This window comes from Nyctibius grandis, chromosome 5, assembly GCF_013368605.1.
Source record: "Nyctibius grandis isolate bNycGra1 chromosome 5, bNycGra1.pri, whole genome shotgun sequence".
Classification (NCBI taxonomy): Eukaryota; Metazoa; Chordata; class Aves; order Nyctibiiformes; family Nyctibiidae; genus Nyctibius; species Nyctibius grandis.
The window spans coordinates 66,390,673-66,405,944 of NC_090662.1; the positions used below are offsets into that span (position 1 = coordinate 66,390,673).

Genomic DNA, 15,272 nt, shown 5'->3' on the forward strand with positions numbered 1-15,272 from the left:
TTCTTATTTCTTATGAGAACTTTGCTTTCATATAGGAATTAATCTCAAAAGAACACTGTAACCATGACCTTGAACAAAAGTAATTTCTTTAATAAAATGTATGTTTACATATCTGTATTCTCCTAAGTTTGTGCAAGTAGACTGTCCAGTAAAGGACTACGTCATTGTCCCCGTTTCATTGAGATTTTGTTTCAGTTTGTGTCCAGCCATGGGGATCAAGGCCCTTAGCAGTTAAATGCAGGGCAGCTGACCCAGGCTGGCCCACAGGTGTATGCTATATCATTAATATCAAGTTCTCTGTAAAAGGGAGGGCTTGGGGGGAAGAGGTGGGGCTGTTTTTGCTCTCCTTTCTTATGGCATACATAGTGTGGGGGGTTTTTTTGTTTGTTTTTGGGTTTGTTTTTTGTGTTTTGTGGTTGTTTTTTTTTTTCCCCCTCTCCATTCTCAATGATTGCTATTCCTGGAGCAACTTGCTGCAACTCTATAGCTAAGTATAATTTTGTGTGTTTTGTGTTATCATTTGTATTGGTTTCTTTATTTTATTAAATCTGTTTAATTTTAACCCCTGAGTCTCCCTCCTTTTCCCAATTTCCTTCCTTGTTCAGGGAAGGGACACTGGGTGAGAGAAAAAATGTTATTTTTTAGCCCTGGGTGTGGGCTAAATGTAGACAGTCATTCATGCATTCAAACCCCATATATTTGATTTCTGGTAGGTAGGAGGCAGCCATCAGCAGTCAGCACCCTCATCAGATGGTGCAAGACTTCCTTGTCAGTTTTGAATTTGCATATGTACTGTAACTAGGAACTAGAAGGCTGCCAAGTGTTGACAGTATTTAAAATAGATAAATATAGCTAAAGTTGGTGGCTTCAGTCTAGTTATCAAGTTCCCATGCATTCTCAAACTAATTTTTAACCCACCAGCCCACAAGGCACCAACATGGAGTAATTAAATTCCATTTATATTTCCATTCTATCTTTCTCCTTTTACTTTATATCAAAAAAATGAATTCATAAAGGTAGTTCCTGAGCACTTGTGCATCTAAGAGAAAAAATATTCATGCTTGTATCTCACAGATCACAGACTAGCAGTAGACTACAATTTGAGGGCCACACATAGTTGAATTTTTTTGACCAAATGCTTTTCCTTTGAGCTTTTCACAATTGCAGTTTTCTAACTTACTCCATCAGTCAAAAAATAAAAAAATCTTTTTTTTTTTTTAACTTCCCAAACTGAAGTTTTGCAATGTTATCTGTCCTGCAAAGTCTTGTAGGCAAAGTTTTGCTGCTTACACCATCTATATAGCAAAAGCATTTTGCTGAAATGCATTACAGTGTTTACCAGACTTGTGATAAGGTAATTCAGTTTGCCATCATGACTGTACCTTTATGAGAAGGCTTTGTCAGCATAGCTGCTTGGTCTCAGCAGTTAGCACAGATTTCTGTCCTGCTGTGTTAAAACAGGGCTGTAAGTGTGGCGGAAGCTCTGCAGAATCACTCCTGCTATTCTATAGTTCAACTACGAATATTCACCCTGCCTTTTTTAAAGCGTATGTTAAAAAGGTCCCGTTAAGGTCTGTGAACCGCTTCACACCACGCATGGGAACCTCATGGTCTCTGTGGCATTTGGTAACGACCCGTAAGGGGCGCTGCCGGCCAACAGTATTGCCCGTGTCCCCCCCTTTGCTGTCCGGGTGCCCAGCCTCGGGTGTGACTGCGATTTCCAGAGAGCAGGGAGGAGTCAGAGCAGGTCTGATTCTTGTCTTCAGGTGAAAAATTAGTGATCTGGCTCATAGGTCAGAATTCAGTGATCTGTATTTTAGTATTTGCAGGAACAAAAGACACACAGCCATGGAGAGCCAGGTTTTGTTAGTTCCAATATTCAGGAGACAGTCTTTTCTGCATAAACACAAAATGCATGAACGCAGCATAGTTTTGATTTTTTTTTTTTAGATTCATTAAATGTTGCAACACTTTTTTAATGTGTTAAATTGCCTGTAAAACAATATGATTTTTTGTCAGCAGGTGCTAATGCAAAATCAGTCTTTCAAAATGACTCCTAGCCCAGCCAAGTTAAATTCTTGTTTTAAATAACCCAAATCTCATTAATCTTTGTTCTGTATTTACTGAAATCAATTAATTCACTCATCAGAAAAGTTTGATCCCATGTAAAAAAGTATGGCATAGATGTACTTCATTCTCAGTTTCCTACTCAGTTTCCTATTCTTCTTTGCAATAGTTTGTTAATAATTTTTCTTTGGAAGAAAATATTTTCATTTAGTTCAAGAGATTCCCTAGGGAAAAATGAAAGCAAATGGCACCATGATATGATAACAGAGATAGCAGTACATTGAATAATGCTAACTTCCTTTCCAAAAGCTGCAAAACATAATAAAGTGGACTAGGTTATTGGATTAAAAACTTCATAAAACAAAGAACTGCTGCTCAGGAATGACAGTAATTTATTCCTCAAATTTACCAATATATTTTCAATGACAGTTGCGGTTCTAATTATAGGATAAAAATCAGCAATAAAGCTGAAAGAGCAGTAATTTCAAGAGGTGAGTACTTAACCAGTCAAGAACTTCCTTTCAAATTGTCCAGATAATTTCCAAACTAGCTCAGGAAGCATTTTCCTAATTTAGAAAAATGTCTTCACTCTTGCTTGACCCAAGTGACAACACTGTTGTTTTGCTGAGCTATCCTGAAATATTTCAATCTCAATCAAGGAAATCAATTGCAGCATTGTTTTATGGAAATCGCATTATGAACCCTATGCTCTGCATAACTGGAGTGAATTCCATGAAGGACTACTTCTGTTGTTCAGTGCTTGCAGGTTAGTCCTGAGATCCAGGTGAGTATGTGCAGATAGTGGGAAAGCATTCCACTCGGTGAGCTTGGCTCTTAAGGGAAAATTAGGGCATCAGCATAAAGCTGTGGTGACGTGAATTCATGCAATCTAACTTGTTTCAGCAAAATACAAGGAAGTATTTGAGATGTGCTGATAGGTTTCATTTTAACCAAAATTCAGAATAAAATATTTCAATTTAAAATGAAAATCTGCTGGTATTCCCATTCCATAGCTTTTGAAATGTCAACTTTTTTTTTGAGAGGCAGGACAAAAGCAAACGTGCACATGTTGGGATATCCCCAGGACTGAATTTCTCAGCTTGTTGTCAGCTCTTTGTCAAAGTAATATGTACTACAACTGTGTCTAAACACTGTCATTATGGTGTCCAAATACCAAATAAGAAAAGCATTTGCTTCAAATCTGTTTGACAGTGGGTGACCGATAATCTGATATCCTGTAATCTTTTCAAGAAAGAAGTCTTCTCAGACTTCCTGCAGATAAGAGCACTCTGCTGTCATCTGCACTTCAGTACTCAGCCTCCTCTTGAGAGACAATGCCTCACAGAATGGGATTGTAAGGAGGAACCCTGACACAGGGCTGTCAGGTGCGTAGATGATTAAAGATCATTTAAAGTAGCTAATCACTAATAGTCCATTACTTATGTCAACTTGAATTTTTTACCCAATGCTAATTTTCAGTCATCAAGCTTGTGGAAAATAACTCAAGATGAAAAAGAGGGTAGTATCATCTACTTTTTAGTTTACTAAGGGTAACTCATATTTATGGGCTACGAAATTTAGAGGCTGCTACTTTTTGTGAGGGCTGATGTTCCAGTACATGCCAACCAAAGATGATTTGTAATTATGTCTGGAGAAGAATTTAAAAAGCCAAACATAATTGGCAATGCAGGAAAGCTTTGTATTAGAGTCGCAGTATTGCTGATATCAAACACTAAAAGAACCAGAAGTTACCCTAAAATGCAGAAACTTACTTATTTAATGGGACTTCTATGTACTGACTTCGGGAGTTTTCTTTTTTTGTAAGCTTGTTTGCATATAAATATTTATTGTTGCTCAGATATTGGGAATTCAGCATTGTATTGAAAAATGTTTAGGAGTATTTTGCGTATGTGGAGAGAAAGGACTTTTTCTGTAGCTAAAAATTTAGGGCATCTAAGGTTCCAGAGACCTATGGCACTAGGTAGATCTTTGGTGGATCATGCAGTGATATTTATGTATATGAAAGTCACGTATGTCCCTTTGTGGGTGTTAGGCATACGAAACTACATATATCCCTCTGTGTTAATACTGTTACATTTTCTACGTCTCAATCTCATTCTGCAGCAATGAAGATAACCGTGAGAATTATAAGCCTTCATTTTAAAAAAAATCACTTAACTTTGCCTTTAGGGAAAATGCCACAGCAGGATGTTTGCAGACAAACTGTGAGGGTTTGCATCAGTAAATCAGTAAGTGATATGTATAAAAGAAAGCTCTTAAAAAACATGACAGCAAAATGCATTTGAGATGCTATTGTGAGTAACAGTCGCAGCTCACTGAATATACTTTCTCTCCAGCTAAAAAAGCTGTTGGGTAAGAGAGAAACCTTCATTGCAAAACATGGAAATGCAAAACAAGGGCAAAGAAAAAGGGGCAGAGGACAGAGGTCAGATTTCCCCTTTAAAAATAGGGCTAAGGAAAGCTTAGATGAAAGATTAGTAAGGCTGGAGGGAATGCCATGGAAAAAATGTCATCAGGCATCTGACCCTCTGTGCCTTCACTGAAGTCTGCATCTGTGGAGGAGTGGCAGCCACAGCCTCTGTTGGTATTACGGCTCCTCTTTGGGTCTAAAATAAGATTTTTGGCCTAGATACAATGTTCTTATAAAAACAGAAGATACCGAATGTGCTACAGCATGCGTATGTATATCTCTATCTACGTGAATATCACAGCACGAGACCCAGAAGCTATTAGTCAATGAATTAGTCCATCTGCATGGCATTTCTCATGTGACTGTTCCTAGATATCTCTAACCACAGATATTCTCCACATCACCAGGGATAAGTGTTTTCTATAATTTTGGCTAGGAACAATGCTTTAGTGGTACTGCAAACTAATGAAGCTCTTGAAAAAGGACAGAAATGCAATGCTGTGTACTGTACATTCAGGTGTGCAAACGGTTTGAAATGTTTCATTTCAGGTCAGAAAACAGTGAAAGGTCCTACCACACTAGCTAAATCAGCTCAGACTGATAAGAGGAAGTTTTTCTTCTTTCTAGAACAGTTGGAACTGGTGCTAGGGGCCATAATTTGTGCATTTCTCTTGCACAGAAAAGATGTCATGGCAGAAAGTTATGAAAATGAACACAAAAATACCCAAAGGTTGGAATTCAACAGCTGTTCAACAGATATATCTTACTGCTCTTTCCAGTCCACTAGCACACTGGAGTAGGTGAGTATCAAGGAGTAAGACCTATCCCACCAACTGAACCAGTAAGTTTTTCATTTGGGGTCTCTTTCAGTTTTAGCTGCATCTGTATTTGGTTTAATTTCATCACAACTTCAGGGCTTTGAGAGAAAACAAAATTTGGAATAGGCTTTCGGACTGGGTTTGCATGCTGGCTGAGCAAAGCATGGCTCCCGTTCAAGAAAAAAGTAACCGTTTGAGCTGGTTTGTGAGTAGCTTTTGCTCAGCCCCTACCTAACGTGTTCCATCCAGTCACTCCAATAACAAGAAGTGAGCAACTGTCTCTGCAATTTATGTCTATGCACACAGAGCTAAGATTTATAAGCAGAAATCTGTTTGAAAAGGGAAACTGCATCTGCGTCTGTGTATGACTGCAACCTACTCTTGGCATTTATGACCAAAATTAGGAAGTTATTCCGAGCCTGCAAAGTTGTGATGAGTGTGTATTTTAATACAGATCCCTCTCAGGAAACATCATGGTACTACTGAACAACTCTCAGACACTCACGAAAACCACCATTTGATCCTATGGAGAATTAAATTAGAACGGAGTTTTTTGTAATAATCACCTAATCAAAATAACTTGCTGGAGCCATCACATATAAGGGCAACTGCCCTAAGAAGTAGATCACATGCTATTTTCAATTAGTAATAGAGCCAGGGGATAGCAAATTATGTAAGAAATATTTCCTAATCTCCAGGGAAGGGAGAGCTATTACTCTCTTGAACATGTTCCATTGCTGCAAGATATAGCAGGGCTCCCTTCTTCCTGCAGTGTCTGTACACTTTTGGGAACATGGAGATGGGATATGGCAGGGCTCTAAACTGCCGAATGAGTCACGCAGCCAATGCTCCAATGTCCTGGTACTGCAACTCTCTGCACTGCGTGGAAGTTACATATACTGACCAGCTTGCAAGTGATTGTATTCGCGACAGTCTTTCCCAGAACAAAAAACTTCAAGGCAGAGCATGAAGCAATTTTTAGGATGGTGAATTTTTTTGAATTTTGAAACTTTTCTGACACTGTGCCATATTTGACTTTCTGTTCAACAACCTTCTGACACTACTCCAGGAGGTCTAATGTCCTAAATTAACCTCCACCTAGCACTACCAGAGCAGAGCGTGCAGCATCTCAGTATTATGACATCTAACACCACTATGGCTAACTGCAGCAGAGGTCACAGGTTACTTTGGCACTTTGAACTGAAAATACACATAAAGACACTTGGCCAAGCAGTAGAGGATTGTGAGTCTGTTTGGTCGTCTTCAGAAGAGGCAATTCTAAGCAGTGTGGATGTGAGACATCCTGCATCACTTAGCCTAGGTCCCACTGACTGCTCTGCAGAGATGCCATTAACAATATAGACATAGGTAATGGGGGAGGGAAGCCAGAGAGAAACCACTCTGTTTTGTGAATGCTGCATTTTTTAGGGTTCTGAGTGGTCTCTGAGCAGAAATCTATCTTCATATTTCTTGAATCCACGTAACTTTCTTTCTGCCCCTACAGCATCTCAGGAAGTGGTGAAGACTGACTGAAACTTTTACCAAAACATGCTTGCTGGAACAGCTTCCTAGGACATATAATCCTGTTGGACACAGAAATGGATTTTGACTCTAATTCACTCTCTTCTGCAAGCATCTTCATCTTGGCTGAACCACCTGCTAGTTCAGTGAGCTCTAGGAGCTAAACCATATCTGACAAATTAGGGAGAGTAAATTCCAGAAATAAGAATTCGTGGAGATTCCTAAATCTACATGTGTATATGTAGCATAAAGCTGTTGGTGGAAGTGAGAGTAAGCTAGAGTAGAAAGGAAGAAGAGGAATTAACATTGATTTGAACAGGAATGCAGCTTTCTGTTTCCTCTCATTGATGCAAAAAAATTTAATTTTGAGTTGATTTAAACACTCAGCCACGAAATAAAATGTATTGACTCCTTCTTATAAAAAGTAAAGCAAGTAAAACCATCTGGATGTCCCAAATAACAAAAAAGTGGCAGTAGCACCTTTTCTTTTTCTTTTTATCAGTGCACCCAGCAAATTGCAGAAGGGTGCACTCTCACCTGCTCAAAGGAATCTGGGTCCAATGTACTCTGTCATTTATTGAGGGAGAGTATCCGAGTATCACATGGAAATAATGCTGGAGTGGAACTCTCTCCTTTGCTTCTTCAAAAACTACCCATTGCAGAAAATCCTTACACACTAATTGAACATGTTATAGAGAATAACTCTGCAGCCTTATTGTTAAGGTACTCAGAAAAAAAAAAAGGGAGACACAGGAATATGTCTACAGTGTGAGCTAGGAGTCCAAGCTACCATTATAATCAATGGAATTATATTTTTATTCACCATAAAATAGCTGCTTATGGCTCAATTCATTTTTGTAAACATAGGTGATCAATGACATTCAGATACTGTAGCATACCCTTCTGGTTTCTAGCTGCTACTCCAGGGTGTTGCAGATCTCCCATAGGTCATATCTGCCAGCCCAGAATGGGTATTCTGTGTATCCTAGAGCGTCTCATATGGCAGTAGGCACCTATGTTTAGGCAACTGCTGGCTGGTCAGCTGAGCAGCAGTCTGGCTCCACTGACTGTAATGACCTGCTGTCCATGACTCCAGCGAGAGCAGGGACACCTAGTTCACTTGCACACACTTCCATTTGGGTACCTGGTTCCTAACCTGGATATCTTCTGTGGCAGTGTAAAAACCATTAGGATCTTTGTACAGTTGCAAACTTACCAAAATTTTCAATGATGAACTAACATGGACATTCATGTCAGATCAGACCTCTCTTCCCTAACTCTTAAAACACCAACAACTCTTTGAAGCAAAAGAATAAAATTTCCTGGTGGTCATAAAGTGCATCAAACTCCTCTAGTGAATGATAGAAAAATAGCTTAAAATATTGGTTCCCTAATAGCAGTGAAAAAGATAAACCTTTTTTTGGAGTCTTCAGAAGTAGCACTTCAGTTGTGATTGAGAGCAGAGAGAGCGAGCTGGATGGGAAGAGAAGGAGCTATTTCTCAGCCATGCAGTTCCTCAGACTCAAGAAACAAAGCTGTTTCTAGTGGGACTGAGAAAACTCTAATTACAACTGAAGTTACTGATTCTATCCATTTGCTTTCTCCTTTATTTTACATTAGTGTCTGGATGAGAGCAACCTTTTTTCCCCTCACTCTAGAGCAATTATTAAATTAGGACCTCTAACTTAGTGGAATCTCTGCATTTTCCCCGAGTGATGAGTGTAGTATTTGGCCCTATCCCAAGGGAAATTTCCCCAGGTAATTTATTTTTAAACTTGATTTGCTTTTCCACTTCAAGGAACCCTCTGGATGTCCCCTCATGAAACACTAAGTATGTTGTACAACATATTTGCCAAAGACCCTTAATGTGTGTGGCAACTACTAATGTTTTGATAACTGAAGTCTCCCCAGATCTCTCTGCTATTTTTTTGCTATGTGACTGCAGACCTTCCCATCTTGTTTGGTAGATCCCTGAAACTAATATGAAGAAACTAATCCAGTTTTTCATGGAACAGAAGGGTACTGTAGTGTGGTTGTTTTTTTTTAAAAAGCTCTCTTAAAGTGATATATTTAGGAGGTATGAGGGGAAAGAACTGAGCAGTCCTTTATTTATCTTCCCAACAGGTGCAGCATAGGGAGACACAAAGGAAGCATTTGCTAATTTCAGTTTTGCCACGTACAAAGCACCCTCTGGTCTGCTGAAAGACTGTTGCCTGCTTTCCTCCTAAACCCAATGAGTTTTTTATTTTGGTGTGACAATATTAAATATTTTTCCTGTGCATAGATCCACTGCTTTTTGCACAGGGTGGATGAGCTTTTCAACTCAAGTAAGAACAACAGTAAGCCAGATCAATCTTGCATTATCCTCCTACACTAGTATTAAAATAAAATCTATGCATTGTGTAAGAAAAAAAAATCAATATAGTTCCTTCAATTTACAGCATAATAAAACAAAACATAAAAACTCCAAAATAAATCAAGTCTAGGGATTTTTCTTTGCCTGTGTAGGGTTTTTTCAATCAAATTAATCTGATTGGAAAAGTAGTCTTAAACTTAGGATCAGTGGAGGCAAAATGTCAAGGAATAAATCTGAGATGCTCTGGTATCTCAGAAGGAAGTGTGGGAGCAACGCTGAGAAATTAGCAATGGGAGGGCAAAGACAATCTAAGAACTACTCAATTCCCAGCATGCAACAAGATCTGTGCAGGAGGACACTGCTCGATAGGGCTCAGGACGGGAGCGGGGCCCACCATAACAGATCTAATTACAACAGTTAGGTGTAAGTTTGCTTTCCGTTTGTGAGGGCTTTAAATTTATTAGCTAAAGGTGATGAAGAGAAACTTTCTAAAGAATTGAAGGGGAAAATAAAATAAGGGGTTAGGGTTTCCTCCTTCCTTCATCCACCAAAGATTATTTGCCTGTGACTTTAATATAGCGCTTGTAAATGATATATATGGGCCTGATTTCAAGTGTAATTTGGCTCCAAGGCTGAACGAAGTTAGAAATAATGGGAATGCATTTTACAGTCAGTCCTGCAGAGGAGCAATGATGATGGCAGAAGATGGATGTCTGTATGCTTCTCTTTTGTCTCACTGAAGCATGTATGTACGCAGCAAGGACAGCAGCAGCTGCACTACGCAGTTTGGTACCATAATCAAATGATTATACAGGTCCAGTCTTCCGCATGAAAAGCACTAAGCAATGTTATACAGTGTTCCCATGCTGGGTTCTTGAATTTTCAGGAAAACTTTCCATCAGCAGTGTTAATTTTGACACAAGCCAAATTCATATATTAAAGCAGAATTTCCATTTAACTTATTTTTCGCCTCTGAAAAATTGTCTGGCCTTGAAAATACATTATTAAAAGAAATCTTACTTTAATTAACTTTTATCCAACCTTGATACTGAGATTGATTTCCCACTGGAAGTGCTGCTCTACATGTCTACTTATATGATTTATATGACTAGCTGTGATAAAAGTTGTTTTACAGTGCCTATTATCTTGATACTCCTGACTGTGGCATTGATTTAAATACTATAACTATAATACAAATATAGTTATAGAACAATCATGCAATGAAACAAAAGCAGTCATGTTTAAAAGCCAATAGCAGTAAAGGCTGTTTCAGCTGGGCTTCTTCAGAGAGAACAGTGTCACCATATCTCTAAAGTGGTCTCTACTAAGATGTCTGTTTACATCCTTTCATCAATTGCTTCGTGTTTTAAAGATTGTCCTTCTAACAGACAATATTTGTGCATAGTTTTCTTCACAACTTTTACCTCTGTGCTGTTTATAGATCAAAAAAAGTTTTACTAGAACACTGCCTAAAGTAGACATACTGATTTTTTATTTTGATTCCTTGCCAATATGTGGATGCTTCAGGCAATATTCAAGCACAGCTTGCAAACCCTTAGAAAATGAAGTTTGCAAACAGTTGATAAATGCTTTGGCTTAAAATTTGGAATGGTTGCTTAACTCATGGCCATGAGTTATTTCCTAGATTGGGGAGAATAAATAAGGCAAATTTACAGAGCTGCCTACTGGGGACTGACTTGCACCTGTCCCTGTGGGATGATGCCCACAAATAGTTTGAAAGCATTGCTCTTGAGAGACTTGGCACTTTTACAAAAGCACGTCTAAATGCCGTGGCCTGTGACAGTTTAAGAGGGCACCTAATTAATGGGCAGCTCTTATTATGAATATTAGTTAAAGGCAAGGGGGAGAGGAAAGCTTGACTGAGTGATTACAATAAATTACAGGAAGTAATTATCTGAGGGAAGTTTATTTTATTAGTCACCAGGAAAACTAAAGGCCATTAAATTTAAACACACTTGTAATGGTCTTTGACATCAGAGTCCTACCCTAGTCATCCACTGGTATCAGTGAACCCATGGATTATAGTCTTCACCTTGCGAATATGAAATTTTGAACAGGCCCAGGCAAAACTATCTTACAATGACATGACCATATACTCCAAGGAGGCTGCAGCTGATGTAATATATAGGACTTGGACTTTTTGGGAGTATAGCAAAAAAGGCCTTAAATCGTTAGGTATGGAAGCCTGTTTCTACAGTGACAAATTCCACTAGGCTGAAGCGCTCCAGCAACCTTCTCTAAGCTGAGTGGTGTGTTTAATTTGGTGATCCCGTTTGTTAAGAGCGCATGGTGAGGCCACATTCTCACCAAGTCAGGAAATTTCTCACTTTGGTAATCTAATAATCTTAAAATAGCTCAAAGATCATTTGGCCTGAAGAAACGCCTGAGAGCTTGCTAGAGCACTGCCTCTGAAAAATCTAGCTATTTACTTCAGAGACTGCAGTGACAATAAAATCCAAACCTGACATTTTCTTAACATTCAAGTGTTAGGTGTTTCTGTTTTCTCAGCTGCTTTCTCTTGTGTGTACTGTTTTTAACTGGCAGAACCTATTAGAATAAGCATTATGGGATCATTCGTGTAGATTGCTTCTTTTGGAAATGTCAGAAGAATACTGTTTAGGTGCTTGTGTGATGCAGAAGCCTTAAACCTCTTTTTTTTTTTTTTCTCTGCTTTCTATTGTAGTCCACCACCAAGTTCCCCAAAGGTTTCTCAGGGAGTCCTTCCAATGGTACCTTCCAGAATGTAGTCAGTCCAAGGTTCACCCTCATTAATTAATTACCTTCAGTCCTTCACACCTTGGAAATTGCCTTGAGAACAGGCATTTGATGGACATGTGAGGTTCTGAATTCTTACTGGTAACGCTATTACCAGTGGTATTGTACTATTATTGGTACCAAATACTCCTGCCAATAGTATAGTAAGAGTTTGTACTTGCTATACAAGTACTGCCACCAGCTCAGGTGAGTTCTTGATCAATGGAAAATCTTTAGGAAGCAGCTAATCTCTTAAGTACAATAAGATAAACCTGTTACCACCCTGATCTACTGGCTGCAAATAAGCTGGGTGCAAAGAGGAACAACCAGCGTTCAACCTGTATGCATCACTTTTCCAGAGCTCATTACTACCTGTGAGCTCTAGCTCTGTCAGGACAGAAGGCGTCAATATTGTTTATGTTCCTGAATATTGACTCATCAAAAATTATATTCATTCCACTGTCAATATAGTGTTGTTTGGAGTTGCTTAGCTTATTTTGTAATGCAACCACCTAGCCACATTTGTAATCACTGCATTGTAAGAAAATCTTTGTAACTATCTAGTCTTAAAGAGAATAATAACCTTTAGAAACATGAGCATCCTAACAAATTTTCTTCAAAGCACATATCTTTTGAAAGTGCAGAGATATTTTAGGTTTTTTTTCAGTTGGCAGCCACAGAATGCATTCTGATTAAACTGTGTAATATCCAGTCAAATAAGAGATCAAATAAAAAGGACACTTAATACATGTGTAAATCATTTGAATTACAAATAAGACACTCTAGAAGGGGCTTGACCGTAGGTTTGATAGAGAGGATTAGGCTCTCGTATTAATACATGCACTTGGTGTAGCTATTTTCAGAAAGATACTTCATCCATCATTGTCCTCGAGCACTAAGGAGGGCCAGTAAGTAAAATGATCACATTGGTCTGTCAACACTGCTTGCTTAAGACTCAGTCGTGCAAAAAATTTGGTTTTCATATGCCCCCAACCCAACAAGGTGCTGAAACTGCCTAATGCTCCTCATAGTTGCTCTGCTCTTGCCTTCCACAAAACCAGAAAATATTTCAAAATCACTGTTAAAATAAAGCAAATGCTATTGATAGGTGAGTGTTAAATCAAATGTATTTGTTCAAACTACACACATGGGCCTATCAGATCTTTCAGAGTTGATGGGAAATAAATGGTATTTAATTACTTCTATACTTTCCACAAGATTATCTTTAACTTTAAACTCAGTTTTGCATTTGGAAATGCATTAGGGAACCTGTCTGTATACCTCTTTTTTGCCAACACTTGCAAGACATAATCAGTTTACACATTTATGGTTTTGCAGAAGCTATGTATATTGTCAATGCTAAACAATAATCATCAAAAATTCTTACCAAAATGTCTAATTTTAAAGAAAAATAAAAGAAGATCTATAGAAATAATGCAAATATAAGAAGTTTATTCAGCTTAAATTTTCAAAATAGTAAAAAATAAATGCTAGCTTTTAAAAAGTTATGAATTAATAAACCCTGAACATCTTATGCCTTTTTGGGCAGCCTCCAATGGACAATGCTGTATCTCACTAGCGCACTACATACTCAGTTTCTTTGCTATGAACGAATAGTACCGCAAAAGGGGCTAGTATTACTGTCTTTAAGTATCCTGCTGAAACAAAATAATAATTTCTGTAGCATGGCAAAATGTATCTTTCCAGTTTGACCTGTACAGAACTTCCTACATTCTTCACATATGCGTTAGACATATAGGATATGTTTTCATCAGGACCTCAAAACTGTTTCATGCACATCCTTTCTATTCAATAACTTCCAAAACCTTATGAAAGACAGATCAACATGCTGACTTTTTAAAGCATAAGAAATGCTTATTCCCTTTTTTCCAGAGTCTCGATATCTTAGCTATAGAGAAACCACTAATTGCACTACAAAAATCCTGCAGTCTTTAAAAAAGTGAACATAGCATTTGCCCAATCAAGTAGTTTCTCAATATCTCAACAAAGCCATTGTTTATTGTCTAAAATAGTTGGGGGCCAAAACTGTTTTGAGCTATACCCCTACCTGAAAGTAATTTCTTAGTTTAAAAGGATTGGTGATTTGTAATGGTATAATGATGTTGCACAGCTATCACTCTTAGATTTTATTTATTGCTGAAGTATGCAAGATGGTCTAAAAGATGTTTTTTTCTGTGTGCATACTCATAATTCCTGTAATTAAGAAACGTTCAGGTAATATTTGTTATGCTTACCATCTTTCTTGGTGGGTTCCGGCATTGTTACAAGAATTCTTTATTCCCAGTGAGTTTCAGCCTTTCAGATTCAGTAAGCAGTAGCCCCAAGTCCAGCTGAGAGACTATGCAGATCAGTATGACAAGCAGAGAGGAAGAAGAATTCCTCTGCTTTATATACTGCCACTGAAATATCAATCAAAATAGCACCTCCTCTCTTTTCAGTGCAAACACTTTGAAAATTGACAGTTATGGGAACCCCTCTCACATCTGTTGTCTGCAGCCTCTGCTCCCTTGGCTTTTGGAAGGAATCTCTGCTGCATTGCATGGGGCTGATGAGAACATCTATAACTTTCTAAATTCAGCTGCACTGCTCGCTCTCTGTGTCTCACTCTGTAACATGCAGACACGCATACACATGCAGATAGAGGTTGGGAAAGTGACTGCCACACTATTAAAGAGCCCCTCCTGTGTGCAGAACTTATAGGAACTACCTGTATACATTTACGCCTTTTCCCACAACATAAAAAGGACAAATAAGTATAGACAGTATGCCTGCAGTGAAACTTCATTCCCTTCCTTTAAGAGCAAGTGGTATGCAAAGATGGAGTGAGGAGTACTTTGCAGTATTAATGAAGAAAAAAGGATTATTGTGTTCCTGTTTGGAACAGTGAAGACCCTCCATATATCCCTTCTGTTTACATTTGCTACACTTTCTTGGGTCCTTTCCCTGTAGCCATCCTCATTTTGGCTTCACTAGAGACTATAGTGTTCCTTTCAGCACTGCTACCTCATTGACTGGAGAGGTCACTGCTGAGAGATGAGGTATTCTCTTTTCCACACATCCAGGAGATGCAACACGCCTTGCCTTTGCCAAGCCAGGAAACCAGACAGGAGGAATGGAAATCCTATCTGTTGCACACACACCAAGCCGCTAAACTAAGCCACTGGGATGACCTCCTCTTAAACTCCTACTTCAACTATGAATATGTAGGCAATAGAAATGCAGGTTAAGTTAATCAGGGGGTACTAGGATATATTTTCTTATGCTCTTTTAGGATTTTGAGACA

The 15,272-nt window shown here is 38.5% G+C and overlaps 1 protein-coding gene across 4 annotated transcripts in view; it reads right to left on the minus strand.

The window, feature by feature from the left end:
- MYBPC1 (myosin binding protein C1) overlaps positions 1-14,495 on the minus strand; it is an 81,312-nt gene extending 66,817 nt beyond the window's left edge. For 3 of the 4 annotated variants that reach the window (XM_068400364.1, XM_068400363.1, XM_068400362.1), the window contains exon 1: positions 14,224-14,491. In XM_068400364.1, the coding sequence (XP_068256465.1) occupies positions 14,224-14,248 (25 nt within the window). In that variant the 5' untranslated portion in view covers positions 14,249-14,491. Of the gene's footprint in view, positions 1-14,223 lie in introns of all 4 variants that reach the window. The other variant, XM_068400365.1, reaches the window with a different exon arrangement.
- Between the last annotated feature and the right edge of the window lie 777 nt (positions 14,496-15,272).